We start from the raw sequence: 15,624 nt of genomic DNA, 5'->3' as shown, positions 1-15,624 counted from the left end.
CTTCAAAAGGTCCCATTCATGCATTACTACACTCAGTGCCCCAGACCCTGCAGCAGGCCACCGCTGGCCCACGCCTTCTTGGAGACTCCTGGATCCTCACAGGCAAATCTGGGCCAGTCTGTTATGGGGTCACTGCTCCTTTCTCCTGGGTCCTGGTGCACACAAGGTTTTATTAGTGCCCTTCAAGACTCTGTTTCCCCAGTCCTGTGTAAGTTCTGTAATCAAATCCCACTGGCCTCCAAAGTGAAATTCCCTGGGGATTCTCAGTCCCTTTGCCAGATCCCCAGGTTGGGAGATCTGTTGTGGGTCCTAGAACTTTCTTAACAATGAGAGAATGTCTTTGGTATAATTGTTCTGCAGTTTGTAGGTCATCTGCTCAGCAGGTCAATTGTGGGGTTAATGGTTACCTCCAAGAGAGCTTATGCCACAGGCTGTGTGACCAGGTAGCTGCAACCAGACAAAAACACCCTATCTCCTGCTTGACCATGTCCAATTTACTTTGATCCATGGACCTAACATTCCAGGTTTCTATGTTATGTTGTTCTTTATAGCATTGGACTTTACTTTCACCAACAGACACATCCACAACTAAGCATTGTTTCCACTTAGGCTCAGCCTCTTCTTTTTTTTCTGAGTCAATTTCTCTGCTGTTCCCAAGTAACATATTGGACACCCACCAGCCTGGCATGCTCATCTTCCAATGTTATATCTTTCTGCCTTTTCATACTGTTCCTGGGTTTCTCAAGGCAAGGATGCTGAAGTAGTTTGCCATTCCCTTCTCCAGTGGACCACATTTTGTCAGAACTCTCCACCATAACCCATCTGTCATGGGTGGCTGTGCACTGCATGGCTCATAGCTTCATTGAAATACACAAGGAGTGATCCATGTGATTATTTTGGTTATCTTTCTGTGATTGTGGTTTTTCTTCTTAAGGCTGTGAGACCAGAGTTCTTATTTCTTCTGTCTGCCCTCTGATGGATGAGGATAAGAGACTTGTGCAAACTTCCTGATGGGAGGGTTGCATTTCCTCCTCCAGAGGATCTTCCCAACCCCGGGATTGAAAGTGTCTCCTGCATTGGCAGGTGGATTCTTCATCATTGCCATACCTCGGAAACCCTTTAGTCATACATATACATATATTAATGCTGTTTCAGATTCTTTTTCCATATAGGATATTACAGAATATTAAGCAGAGTTCTCTGTGCTATACATTAGGTCCCTGTTGATTATCTGTTGTATATATAGTAGTGTGTATATGTTATTCACAATCTCCTAATTTATCCATAACTTCTCTTTTGTAGCTATAAGTTTGTTTTCTGAGAGTCTGTTTCTTTTTTTGTAAGTAAGTTCATTATACCATTTAGATTCCACATATAAGAGATATCATATGATATGTGTCTTTCTCTGTTTGACTTATTTCACTTAGTATGATGATTTCTAGATCCATCAGTGTTGCTTCAAATGGCATTATTTCCTTCTTTAATGACTGAGTAATAATCCATTATGTGTATGTACCACATGTTTGTCCATTCATTTTTTAACGGACATTCAGGTTTCTTCCATATTGTCACTATTGTAAATAGTGCTGCAGTTAACACTGGGGCACGTCTACCTTTTCCAAGTATGAATTTCTCTGGATATATTCCCAGGTATCGGAATGCTGGATTATATGGTAGCTCAAGTTGTTTAAGGAAACTCCATGCTGTTCTTGATAGGGACTATCAACAATTTATATTCCCACCAACAGTGTAGGAGGGTTCCCTTTTCTCCACACCCTCTCAAGCATTTATTGTTCATAGACTTTTTGATGATGGCCATCCTTACTGTTGTGAGGTGATACCTCATTGTAGTTTTTTTTTTTTTTCCATTTATTTTTTATTAGTTGGAGGCTAATTACTTTACAGTATTGTAGTGGTTTTTGTCATACATTGACATGAATCAGCCGTGGATTTACATGTGTTCCCCATCCCGATCCCCCCTCCTACCTCCCTCTCCACCCGATCCCTCTGGGTCTTCCACTTATTGTACTTTTGATTTACATTTTTCTAATAATTAGTGATATTGAGCATCTTTTCATGTGGTTTTTTTTTTTTTTTTTTTTTGCCATCTGTATATATTCTGTAGAGAAATGTCTGTTTGGACCTTCTGCCCATATTCTGATTGTGTGTTGTTGTTGTTTTTTTAATATTGAGCTTCATGAGCTGTTTACACACTTTGGAGATAACCCCTTGTAGATCACATCATTGGCAAATATTTTTTCCCATTCTGTGGTCTGTCTTTGTGTCAATGGTTTCCTTTGCAGTGCAAATCTTTTTAAGTTCCATTAGGTCTCATTTGTTTATTTTTAATTTTCCTTACTGTAGAAGGTATACCAGAAAAAATCTTACTGCAGTTTATGTCAAAGAATGCTCTGCCTGCATTTCCTTTAAGAGTTCTATAGTGTCTGGAATTACATTGGGGTTTTTAACCCATTTTGAATTATTTTTTGTGTATAATGTTAGAAAGTATTCTAATTTCATTCTTTTACTTGTGGCTGTCCACTTTTCCCAGCACCATTTACTGAAGAAATTATCTTTTCTCCACTGTATGTCCTTGCCTTATTTGTCATAGAATAGATGACAGCAGGTGCCTGGGTTTATTTCTGGACTTTCAATCCTGTACCACTAATATGCATATCTGTTTTTGTTCCAATATTGTACTATTTTGTTTACTGTAGTTTTTGTAGTATAGTGTAAAGTCAGGTAGCCTGATTTCTCCAGCTCCATTTTTCTTTCTTATGTTGCTTTGGCTATTTGGGGTCTTTTGGTTTTGTTCTGGTTTTGTGAAAAATGCCATTGATAATTTGATAGGAATTGTATTGTATCTATAGATTTCTTTGAGTAGTATAGTCATTTTCACAATATTGATTCTTCTAATCCAATGCTATACTAGATCTCTTTGTGCCATGTTTGATTTCTTTCATCAAAATCTTACAGTTTTCTGAGTACAAGTCTCTTGCTTCCTTAGATAGGTTTATTCCTAGTTATTTTATCCTTTTTGAGGCAGTGGTAAATGGGGTTGTTTCCTGAATTTCTCTTTCTGATCTTTTATTGTTAGTGTATAGAAAGGCAAGAGATTTCTTTCTATTAATTTTCTATCCTGCCACTTTACCACATTCTTTGATGGGCTTTAAAAAGTAAACTCTGGGAGTTGGTGATGGACAGGGAGGCCTGGCATGCTGCGATTCTTGGGATCACAAAGAGTCGGACACGACTGAGCGACTGAACTGAACTGAAAAAATTTCTGATGGTGTCTTTAGAATTCTGTACATATAGTATCATATCACCTGCAAACAGTGACAGATTTACTTCTTTTCCTGTTAGGGTTCTTTTTCTTCTCTGATTGCCATGGCTAGGACTTTCAAAAGTATGTTGAATAATAGTGGCAAGAGTGGACATCCTTGTCTTTTCCTGATCTTAGAGGAAATGCTTTTAGTTTTTCACCATTGAAAATTATATTTGCTGAGCATTTGCCAAGTATGGTCTTATTATGTTGATACTGGTTACCTCTATGCCCACTTTCTGGAGAGTTTTTTTTTTATCCTAAATGGGTGATGAATCTTATCAAATGCTTTTTCTATTGAGATGATCATGTGGTATTTGTCTTTTTTGATGTGTCATATTTCATTGACTGATTTACACCTGTTGGGCCAACTTGTGACCCTGGGATGAATCCAAGTTATTCATGGTATATGATATCTTTTATGTATTGTTGGATTTGGTTTGCTGATATTTGTTGAGAATTTTTCTATCTGTATTCATCAATGATATTGACCTATAATTATCTTTTTGGTAGTGACTTTAGTTGTGGTGGGGCTTCCCTGATAGTAAGAAATCTGCTGGCAATGGAGGAGACCCTGGTTTGATTCCTGGGACAGGAAGATACACTGGAGAAGGGATAGGCTATCCACTACAGTATTCTTGGGCTTCCCTTGTGGCTCAGCTGGTAAAGAATCTGCCTGCAATGCAGGAGACCTTGGTTTGATCCCTGGGTTGGGAAGATTCCCTGGAGAAGAGAAAGGCTACCCACTCCAATATTCTGGCCTAGAGAATTCCATGGACTGTATAGTCCATGGGATCACAAAGAGTTGGACATGGCTGAGTAATTTTCACTTTCATTGGTTGTGGTATCAGGGTTGGTTACCATCATGGAATGCCTTTGGGAGTGTTCCCTCCTTTTCAGTCTTTTGGAAGAGTTTGGGAAGGATCGATATCTTATTCTTTTTATGTTTAATAGAATTTGCCTGAGAAAACATCTGGCCCTGGAGTTTTGTTTGTAAGGAGTTTTATTTAAATTACAGATTCTATTTCACTTCTAGTGGTTGGTCTGTTCAGGTAATCTATTTCTTCTTACTTCAGTTATAGTACACTGTAGGTTTCTCAAAACTTGTCCATTTCTTATACGTTGTTGAATTTGTTGACAAATAATTCTTTATATAGTTTTCTCTTGTTTTTTCCATTTCACTTGTCATTTCTCCTCTTCCTTTCCTTATTTACTTTCTTTGCATCTCTTTTATTTCCTATACCTTAAAAAATCTCTAATTTATTTATTTCCTATCTGACCTTTTTTATCTGGTTTCTGCTGACTTTAGGTTTTGTTTCTTCCTTTCCCAATTATTTTAGGTGGTGGATTGTTTATTAGAGATTTTTCTTGTTCTTAAAGAAATTCTGTATAGTTGTGAACTTCCGTCTCACCAGAACTGCTTTTGCTGCATTACACAGATTTTGTATGGTTGTGTTTTCATTGTCATTTGCCTCAATGTATTTTTAATTCCTTATATTTTTGTGTCTTTCATAGAAAAGTTTTTATTTTCCTTATTTATTTTAAAATAGTTTATTTTATACTGAAGTATAGTTGATTTACATTGATGTGTTAGTTTCAGCTATACAGCAAAGTGATTTAGTTATACATAGTACATATTGGCAACATTCGCTGGATCATAGAGCAAGAAAGGGAATTCCAAAGATTCCAGAAAAATATCTACCTCTCTTTCATCAACTGCACCAAAGCCTTTGACTGTGTGGATCATAACAAACTGTGGAAAGTTCTTAAAGAGATGGGAATACCAGACCATCTTACCTGTCCCCTGAGAAACCTGTATGCAGGTCAAGAAGCAACTGTTAGAACCCTGTATGAAACAACTGATTGGCTCAGGATTGAGAAAGAAGTATGCTGTCACCCTGTTTAACTTACACGCTGAGCACATCATGAGAAATCCTAGGCTGGATGAGTTACAAGCTGAAATCAAGATAGGCGGGAGAAACATTAAGAACCTCAGATATGCAGATGATACCACTCTAATGACAGAAAGCAAAGAGGAACTAAAGAATCTCTTGATGAGGGTGAAGGAGGGCAGTGGAAAAGCGGGCTTAAAAATAAATATTAGAAAAACTAAGATCAAGACATCCAATCCCATCACTTCATGGCAAATAGAAGGGAAAAGGGTGGAAGCAGTGACAGATTTCCTCTTCTTGGGGTTTAAAATCACTGAGGACAGTGACTACAGCCATGAAATCAGAGGACAGCTGCCTCCTGTCAGGAAAGCCATGACAAACCTAGACAGTGTGTTGAAAAACAGAGACATCACTCTGCGACAAAGGTCTGTATAGTCAAGACTATGGTCTTCCCAATGGTCATGTACAGTTGTGAGAGCTGGACTGTAAAGAGGGCAGAGCACCAAAGAATTGATGCCTTTGAACTGGAGAAGACACCTGAGAGTCCCTTGGAGATCAAACCAGTCAATTTTCAAGGAAATCAAGCCTGAATATTCACTGGAAGGACTGATGCTGAAGCTGATATTTTGGTCACCTAATGTGAACAGTCAACTCATTGGAAAAGTCCCTGATGTTGGGAAACATTGAGGACAGAAGAGGGTGTCAGTGAGATGGCTGGATAGCATCACCGATGCAATGGACACGAACTTGGGCAAACTTCAGGAGATGGTGAGGAACAGGGAGGCCTGGTGTGCTGCAGTCCATGGGGTCACAAAGAGTTGGCTACGACTGGGTGACTGAACAACAACAGTACATATATTAGTGCTGTTTCAGATTCTTTTCCCAAACAGATATTGTGGAGTATTACATTCAGTTCCCTGTGCTATATATTAGATCCTTGTTGATTATGTTTTACACATAGTAGTGTATATATATGTTAATCATAACCTCCTAATTTGTTCCTACCCATAGCTTTCCCCTTTGTAACCATAAGTTTGTTTTCTAAGTCTGTGAGTCTGTTTCCATTTTTTAAGTTCATTTGTATCATGTTTAGATTTCACATATAAGTGGTATCATGTGACAGTTGCCTTTGTCTGCTGGGCTTACTTCCCTTAGTATAATGATTTCTAGGTCCATCCATGTTCCTTTAAATGGCATTATTTCCTTCTTTAATGGCTGAGTAATATTCCATTATGTATACATACCACATCTGTTGATGGACATTCAGATTGCTTCCATGTCCTGGCTATTGTAAATAGTGCTGCAATGAACACTGGTCTGCATTTACTCTTTCCTAGTATGGTTTTCTCTGAATATATGCCCAGGTGTGTGAATGCTGGATCATATGGTAGTTCTGGTTTCTTAAGGAACCTCCATCCTGTTCTCCATAGTGACTGTACCAATTTGCATTCCCACCAACAGGGGTAGGAGGGTTCCCCTTTCTCCACAACCTCTCAAGCATTTATTGTTCACAGACTTTTTGATGATGGCCATTCTGACAGCTGCGAGGTGATACTTCATTGTAGTTTTTATTTGCATTTGTCTAATAATTAGTGATATTGAGCATCTCTTCACCTGTTGCTTTTTTTTTTTTTTTTTTTTGGTCACCTGGATGTCTCCTGTAGAGACATGTCTGTCTGGATGTTCTGCCCATATTTTGATTGCGTTTTTATTTTTTTATTGAGCTGTATGAGCTGTTCATACCCTTTGGGGATTAATCCCTTTCTGGTCACATGGTTTGCAAATATTTTTTTCCCATTCTGTGTTTTGTCTTTTTGATTTCAGTGGTTTCCTTTGCTGTGCAAAACTTTTGAAGTTTAATTACATCTCATTTGTTTTTATTTACCTTACTCTAGGAGGTATATGTGAAAAAATCTTACTGCGTATATTAAAAGATTCTTGCTTATCTCAAAGAATGTTCTGCCTATACTTTCCACCAAGAGTTTATGGTGTCTGGACTTACATTTAGGTCTTTAATCCATTTTGGGTTATTTTCATGTATGGTCTTAGGAATTGTCCTAATTTCATTCTTTTACTTGTTGCTGCCCATTTTTTCCCAGCACCACTTATTGAAGAAACCATCTTTTCTCATTGGTATATTCTTGCCTCTCCTCATAAGTAGGAGACGATAGGTGCATGGGTTTATTTATAGGCTCTATCCTGTACCACTGACCCATATTTCTGTTTTTGTGTCAGAACTGTACAGTTTTGATTACTGTGGTTTCGTAAGTAAGTGTTAGTCACTCAGTCATGCCCAACTCTTTGTGACCCCATGGACTACAGCCCACCAGGCTCCTCTGTCCATGAGATTTTCCAGGCAAGGATACTGGAGTGGGTTGCCATTTCCTTCTCCAGGGGATCTTCCCAACCCAGAGATCAAACCCAGGTCTCCTGCACTGCAGGCAGATTCTTTACTGACTGAGCTACAAGGGAAGCTATAGTGTAAAGTCAGGGACCCTGATTCCTCCAGCTCCATCTTTCTTTCTCAAGATGCTTTGGCTATTCAGGATCTTTTGTGTTTCTGTATAAATTCTAAAATTTCATGTTTTAGTTCTTAAAAATGTCATTGGTAGTTTGATAGGGATTGCATTACATCTGTAGACTGCTTTGGGTTGTATAGTCATTTTCACAATATTGATTCTTCTAAGCCACGGATATACTCTATCTCTCCATCTATTTGTGTCATATTTCTTTCATCATTATTATTGTTTTCTGAGTACAGGTCCATTGCTTCCTTAGATAGGTTTATTCCTGGGTATTTTATTCTTTTTGATGCAGTGGTAAATGGGATTTTTTCCTGAATTTCTCCAATCTTTCATTGTTAGTGTATAGCAATGCAAGAGATTTATATGTATTAATTTTGTATCCTGCAACTTTATCAAATTCATTGATAGGTTCTAAAAGTTTCCTGGTGGCACCTTTGGAATTTTCTAGGTATAGTATGATGTCATTTGCAAACAGTGACAGTTTTGCCTCTTTTCCAATTTGGATTCTCCATTTTTCTTCTGATTGCTGTGACTAGGACTTTCAAAAATATGGTCAATAATAGTGGTGAGATTGGACATCCTTGTCTTTTCCTGATCTTAAAGGAAATGCTTTCAGTTTTTCACCATTGAGCATGATGTTTGCTACGGATTTGTCATATATGGCCTTATTATGTTGAGATTGGTTCCCTCTATGCCCACTTTCTAGAGGTTTTTTTAAAATCATAAATGGGTGATAACTTATCAAATGATTTTTCTGTATCTATTAACATGATCATGTGGTATTTGTCTTCTCTGATGTGGTGTATTACCTGGATTGACTTACATATGTTGAACCATCCTTGTGACCCTCGCATGAATCCAAGGTGTTCATGGTGTTTGATCTTTTTTATGTATTGTTGGATTCTGTTCGCTAATATTTTGTTGAGAATTTTTGCATCTATATTCACCAATGATATTGGCCTGTAATTTTCTTTTTAGTGATGTCTTTTTCTGGTTTTGGTATCAGGGCGATGGTGGCTTAATTGAATGTCTCTGGGAGTGTTCCCTGCTCTTGTCTTTTGGAAGAATTAGAGAAGGATCAGTGTTTAAAATTCTTCTTTGTATGTTTGGTAGAATTTGCCTGTGAAGCCATCTGTAAGGAGTATCTTTTACTACCCTTGCTATTATTTTTGTTTTCATCACTCTAAGAGGTGGGTCAGAAAAGATTTTCCTGTGCTTTATGTCAGCAAGTGTTTTTCCTGTGTTTTCCTTTATAGTGTCTGGTCTTACATTTAGGTCTTTAATCTATTTGAGTTTATTTTAGGGTATGGTCTTAGGAGAGTGTTCTGATTTCATCCTTTTACTTGAAGCTGTCCAGTTTTCCCAGCACCACTTATTGAAGAAACTCTTTTCTCCGCTATATATTCTTGCCTCCTTTGCCATAGACGAGCTGACCACAGGTTCCTGGGTGTATTTCTGAACTTTCAGTGCTCTTCCATTGATCTATATTTGTTTTTGTTTAGGCCCATACTCTTGACTACTGTAGTTCTGTAGCATAGTCTGAAGTCAGGGAGTCTGATTCCTCCAGCTTCATTTTTCTTTCTCAAGATTGCTTTGGCTATCCAGCATCTTTTGTGTTTCCTTACAAACTGTACCCATTTTTGTTCCAATCCGGCCTTCACACATTTAGTGGGCCTCTTTGCTCTGTCGTCACTGCACGTCAGGGGCAGGGCCTGCTCCTGAGTTGTTGGAGTAGAAGCCTCGGTTCCACTTCTGAGCTCCAGTGAGAGGGAGACAGACCTGGAGAGCTCCTGCTGGGAGAGGAGCCTTGGCTGGGGCACTCCGTCCCTGGAGCTGTCCGCTGTGGGGTGCAGGCTCACAGGGTGGATTGTCGGCAACACCCTTGGCACCGCCTCCACTGGGACTGCGGTCACTTGGCCCTGGTGTCCCTCAGGCGCTGTGGTTGCAAGGCCACCAGCACAGACCCTTAGGTGCCCATCCCCTGAAGTCGGGTGCCGGGTCACGTACCTGGAGGCAGCATGGGAGCTGTGGAAGCCTCCCAGCCCCACCTCTGCGTGTACGGGCCACTAAACCCATAGCTGCTGAGGCCAGACTGGTGCCAGGCGTGGGAACACCTACTGTCCTGCTCCTAGAGCTCTTACAGGCAGCCTGATGAAAGGCTGTTAGGGCGGGCCGTGCCCACCCCTTCACATGCCCTTTAGCAATGGTACTTTGCCCTGGGGTGGGCCCAGGCTTTTTCTGCAATCACACTTTAGCCCCTTCAGGCTGTCTCTGTGTAGCCAACCTGTGTTCTCCCTGGGCCTGTCCTGAACCCCGAGTTTCAGCACCCAGCCCCTGCATGTACCGGCATGTGTGCATCTTGGGCCGCGTACTGCAGCAACGCAGCACCAATCCTCTTTGCTGGTCTGTCTTCTGCCTGCTGCCACCATAGCCAAAGCACCGGTCAGTATGTGCTCTTCCAAGTCTCTGAAGCTCGCTTTCTGTCCAGACTGACCTCCTGGCCGGTCAAGGGGCTTCCCAGGGTGCAGGAACAGTTTCCTCTCCCACGGCTCCTTTCCAGGGGCCAGGTCCCATCCAGACTCCTTTTTCCCTTGGTTATGTGGAGTTCTTTCTTGCACTTCTGGGTGTCTGATACCTACTGCCGTCATGCAGTAAGGCATCACGTGAGAATCCATCCACATGAAGATGTATTTCTGATGCATTTGTGGGAGGAAGTGAGACCCAGTCCTTTTATTCCCCCATCTTGATTCTTCCCTCTATAGAATTTGTTTTTAAATGTTCCACAGACTGATACCCCACTTTTGTTTTCAGTTTGACTCTGTGGCTGATGTATCTGATGTGTCAAGCAATGTTACTCTAAAAAGTTACACTCTGCACCTTGAGGTACCTCTGTGTGCTGCATAATGCATGATCTCTGTGTGTTGTGTCAACTGCATGACGATAAGCCAAACAGTTTGGTTAAATCAGCTCAATCAGAACCCTCAGATGTTTAGAGCAGCTACATTTCTTAATGGCACATTCGAGAACCTAATCCTAGAGTGCTTTTCTTTCTGATGTGTTTTGGGTCCACTTTATTTTGGAGGCTGCAATAAGGGGAACAAGGTGGGGTGAGAAAAGAGGGAGGGAGGAGTCAAGTTCTGTACACAAATCCAGGAATTTTAAAGTGAGAATTTTAAAGTGAACTACAGCGGTGCTCACTTAGTGAGTGGCCAGGAGAGAACACTGGTCTCTCCTCTGGGGAAGGGGTTTTCGAGGCTGTGTGTTGACGGCCATGAAGAGCTTACCTTGCTACCCTCACGCCCTCTCTACTGCTTTGCTATGCAGCAGCCCTGTCCACAGGGAAACGTAGCCAGTGCCCCAGACAGTACAGGACTCGGGGAGGCAGCAAGGACACCGGCTGTCTAGTGAGGCCATTAGCTTACTATCTCCCTTTACCAGGAAGTTGTGAGCTACAGTATTCCTGATGAACTGTTTTGTAGGACATGGGGACCGTGTTCCCTTCATTGCCAGTGTGTGACACATGACTTTCTGTCTTGCTTAAAGCCCATTTTCTTCAGACCTTAGTCACCAACAGAACTTTCTCTTCAGGGCTTAGCTGATACCAAAATCCCCCGGTCTGGGACACCTGTGAGCATTAGGAGCAACCGAAGCCTGTCTGTTCTGCGCATCCCAAGTCAGAGTCAAGTCAGTCAGACCTATTCCCAAGGCTCTCTCCACCGGAGTGTCAGTCAACTCATGGACATTCAGGACAAGAAGGTCTTGATAGACGACTCGCTGTGGGAAGCCATCATGGGCCATGACAGCGGACTGGTGAGCCATTTCCTCATCCCGAGCTTTTGTTAAACACAAGTATGCCGATAAAGAGGTGGCGTGGTTTCCTGTACCCTGAAGAACGATCATCTCCAGAATACTCACTTCATCCCTCGGGCCACTTACCCAATTATTTTGTAACGACATGTTTACCTGCCTGAGTAGTGGGGGAGAGACTGTCTTATTCTTTTGGCACACAATAGAGGCTCAGAAAATACATTCATGTGCAAGTGAAGAGATGAACAGGTTCTACTTCATTAACTTGGGCAGGACATGACTGAAAACACTGGAACAGGCCTAACTGAGGCATAAAGTACAAGCTCCTATTTTACTAAAGGAGAAAGAAAAGATACGTATTTTCCTTCTGGTTTATGGTTAGAGGTAAAAGAGAATCTCTCAATAGGATCTATAGTTTCTTTTAAAAAAACTCAGAAAATCATGATAAATGTAAGAGCGTTGGTATGTATGAACTTTACTTTTCATAATTTCGGCCCAGGGGATACAAAAAGTTAACCTCATCATTATCTAATATTTTTTTGAGTCTCTAGCTCTGGTTCTACATTTGAACTCTCACTCACCTCTTCCCCCCCCAATTCTCACTTTTCCTTTACTGAAAAGTTGATGATTTTCATAAAGACTTCCTTAACTAATGGTAAGAAATAAACTTTCATGGCTCTAGATTTCAATCACACACACACACAAAATAAAATTGACAGTCCTTCTGGTTTGTTAGAATGATGATATATAATAAGGACTTTAAAATCATGGAATTGTTTGAAGTTGTGATGACTACTGAATTCCATGACTCCATTTCAGATGTGACGTTTCTATGTCAGGAATAATTATATTAGGTTGAAACAAAGAATTGTTAATTGATCATATTTGACATACAAAATGGCAATTTCATGTAGTTCAATATATTACATTGAGGGCTAGATGCATGTGTGCTCTTACCCAAGGACACACATCTAATAGTAATTTTTTTTGGAACTGGGGATCTTAAAAGCGCTGATTACAGTGCCCCCATTCTTCACTATTGTACTATGCTGACATTTTTGCTTACTTTTGACCTTACTAGTAATAGGCAGTATGCAAAGCAATTCAGCGAAAGCTTTTTAAGATATCCATATGTGGCAAATTATCTGTTCCCTATAACATTATAATCAGTATTCCTAGCCCTATTCAATTAAAAAAAAATACAGTAAGAAGATAGTGGACACAATGAAGCACAACAGCTTGCATTCTGGCTCTTCTGCTTAAATTCTGAACTGAATCATATGAAACCTCCCCACTGAATGAGAAAACTGAGGCTTACACTGTGCCACGTCTTAACCTTTTAATGCTCAAAAGATACACATTTTGTGTAACACTGTTGCCAGCAAATATCCTAACCAGTGGTGATTGGTGTCTTTTCAGTATGTGGATGAAGAGGACCTGATGAATGCCATCAAGGGTTTCAGCTCTGTGACTAAGGAACACACCGCGTTCACCGACACCCACCTGTGACGGAGGGAAACCTGTAAGACACAAGCTGGATTCAGGCCCCACACCCCATCCCCACTGGGTTATCAGACATCATGAATGCTAAGGAGCTATTGCTTGTTATGCTGTAATTCTTTCAAGATGAGTGTTTTTGAAATTACTCCTCCCTAATAGAGGTCTAAGTTGTTTTTCTGGCAGTCTAAAATGAGGGGTTCCTGAAATTTTATGTCCAAGTGAAAAACGCTTATTTTGCTCTTCTTATTTATAATAGAGGACCCTAGGCATGTAACTGTCACTTGGCTATGTTTGGCAGTGACACGGCTATCTAAATGACTAGTCAGTGGCGATCAGGTTGGCCCACAGTTGCTACAGGCAAGTTCTGATTTGAAAGCTAAGGGGCTCTTCCGAGAGGCTGTCACTGCTGCTGCTCTCAGCCCCGTGCTCATGGAGGCTGAAACAAGCCTGTGAGGAGCAACTCTAGTAACAACTGCAAAATCAGATCCCAGTGTCGGATCAAGCCGAAACACTCGGAGAAAAACAAACTCTGCGTTGAGGCTACACACTTGACTGTGCAGGTTTCCATTTGACTATGATGTTTAGGGGTAAGTATTTACCAAACCACATAAACTTATGTCTGTCCTTACATGTATCAATCTTCTAAAAATCTAAGGAACAAGCAGCTAACTTATATATTTCAAAGAGAAAAAAATGAACTGTTTTGATATTTTACATAGTTTTGAAACTCCAGTCATTACTTTTTATAGAATTCTGTCAGTTCACTGAATACCCAGGAATACCTTCAACTTGGCACATTCTATATGGAAACTACTGTTTTATTTGCATTTTTAACTAGCCTATGTGGAATTAAAAAAATTATGTTTCTTCCAGCTTTGAAAAATTTTAAAATAAAACATATAAATATAGGAATATACATGTTTCATATATCTGTCCTATTTTCTTTCATTTCAGAGAACTACTAAAATCACTAAGAGCGAAAATTGGTACTTTAACTGTTAAAGTGACTCATGACCAATTTCCATGAGTCAAAAAAGTTTTTGTTACTCTATTTGGATTAGAAAGTTACTGGTAAGTCCTACCTCAAGAAACACTTTCCTCCCCAAGTAAACATAAAATGAAAGGTATTTAAGTTTATTCTTCACAGAAAACAATGTAAGAAAACCTCTTCTTCATTCTTAAAGGTCTTAATGATTCTGGGAAGTTACTTTTGAGTCTGTATGCCTCAAATACAACTGTTGGACATATTTTGTAAATTACATTCAGAGATAAGTAGATTTCCCCAAAGCTGAGCTGGCAAAACTTGGAGCACAAGGAATAACCTTGCTTATTCTGCCTGAAAAAATGAGGAATCACACTAACTGTCTAGCAGTCAAAGATAGACCACGGACTTTGAGGGCACTGAGACTTTATCCAAATTTTCGGAAGAGCAGCTCCTCAGAATGACCAACTCCTGGACAAGCCTTGCCAACAGTAAGTGTCAAAAGCGCAGATCAGTGTTAAGCCCAAGTTCTGCCCCCACGTTAGAACTGCTACAAACAAATCCGAAAAAACGGTTTGGCAGTGGATATTCAAATTATATAATTTCCCTCGCCAAAAGTTTTATATTTTCTGACCTGGAAACAGGATTGGCTAATTTAGTTTACAGGTTTCAATCCCCACATGTTGGTTTGGTCAGTCAGCTGTTTAAAGTGGGCACAGATATGCCTTGACCGAGGCTGAGTTTCTGTCCACAGCACACTGTTCCCTCCTGGTCCTGTCTGTGCATCCTTACCCTTGGTCTACTCCTCCACAAATATGAGGAGCTAGTCGTGGGTGGTGGATTCAGGAGAATGAGTACATCCTCACCGCTGAAAGGTTAACTAGACACCATCATCACATTCTAAAACTTGAACACAAAAAGAACTGCAAGGGTTTTATCTTTAAATTTTCTCTACTTAGTCATCTATTTAGACATTTAGTTACTGCATGAATTTATTAGCTGACTCTTGCACATTTTGATCCCCTGGCTCATAGTGGACAGAAGCCTGCATGGCTTCCACCCACACCACCCTCGCAACACTCTGAACATGACTTGTATCGATTTCAGAGAAGCACATGATATTGTCTTGCTGCTTTAAGTGGTACAATATGCTAATTAAGCCTCCATTCAACTCACCCCTAGATTTTCTGATTCAGCTGGTCTGGGGTGGCACTGAGGTGTCAGTACTTTTAAAAGCTTCCAGATGTTCCTAAAGTGGAGAACCAGTTTTGTAAAGAACCTGAAAGAATACATGCGGTGCCCTGGGACTCCGGTCCTTGCCCACTTCTTTACAGAGACGACACCAGGCAGTTCTCCGTAAACCTCCTGACCCTGGTCCCATCACATACTCAGCTTTAATTTCAAGATCTGCTTTGTTGTGTCTGATGAGAGCACATGTACTTATCGATGATCTATTGGCATTTCTACCTGAATGTGAAATCTGTTATGGTACCTTATGCTGATCTAAAAATCAAGTTGGCGTCAATATAATTCAACCTGAACAACCTGTAAATAAAACATAGTCCAGGTGGAATAAGTCAGCGAGTAGGAACTTAA

The 15,624-nt window shown here is 40.4% G+C and overlaps 1 protein-coding gene across 1 annotated transcript in view; it reads left to right on the top strand.

Annotated features, from left to right (window-relative positions):
- The window catches only part of USH2A (usherin), a 905,205-nt gene extending 891,471 nt beyond the window's left edge, over positions 1–13,734 (top strand). Inside the window, exons 70-71 of the mRNA XM_065936753.1 lie at positions 11,328–11,549; positions 12,966–13,734. Of these exons, the coding sequence (XP_065792825.1) occupies positions 11,328–11,549; positions 12,966–13,055 (312 nt within the window). The 3' untranslated portion in view covers positions 13,056–13,734. The remainder of the gene's footprint in view (positions 1–11,327; positions 11,550–12,965) is intronic.
- Positions 13,735–15,624: the final 1,890 nt, after the last annotated feature.

The sequence above is a fragment of the Muntiacus reevesi genome, chromosome 5 (assembly GCF_963930625.1).
Source record: "Muntiacus reevesi chromosome 5, mMunRee1.1, whole genome shotgun sequence".
Lineage (NCBI taxonomy): Eukaryota > Metazoa > Chordata > Mammalia > Artiodactyla > Cervidae > Muntiacus > Muntiacus reevesi.
This window is presented reverse-complemented; position numbering and strand designations above follow the sequence as displayed.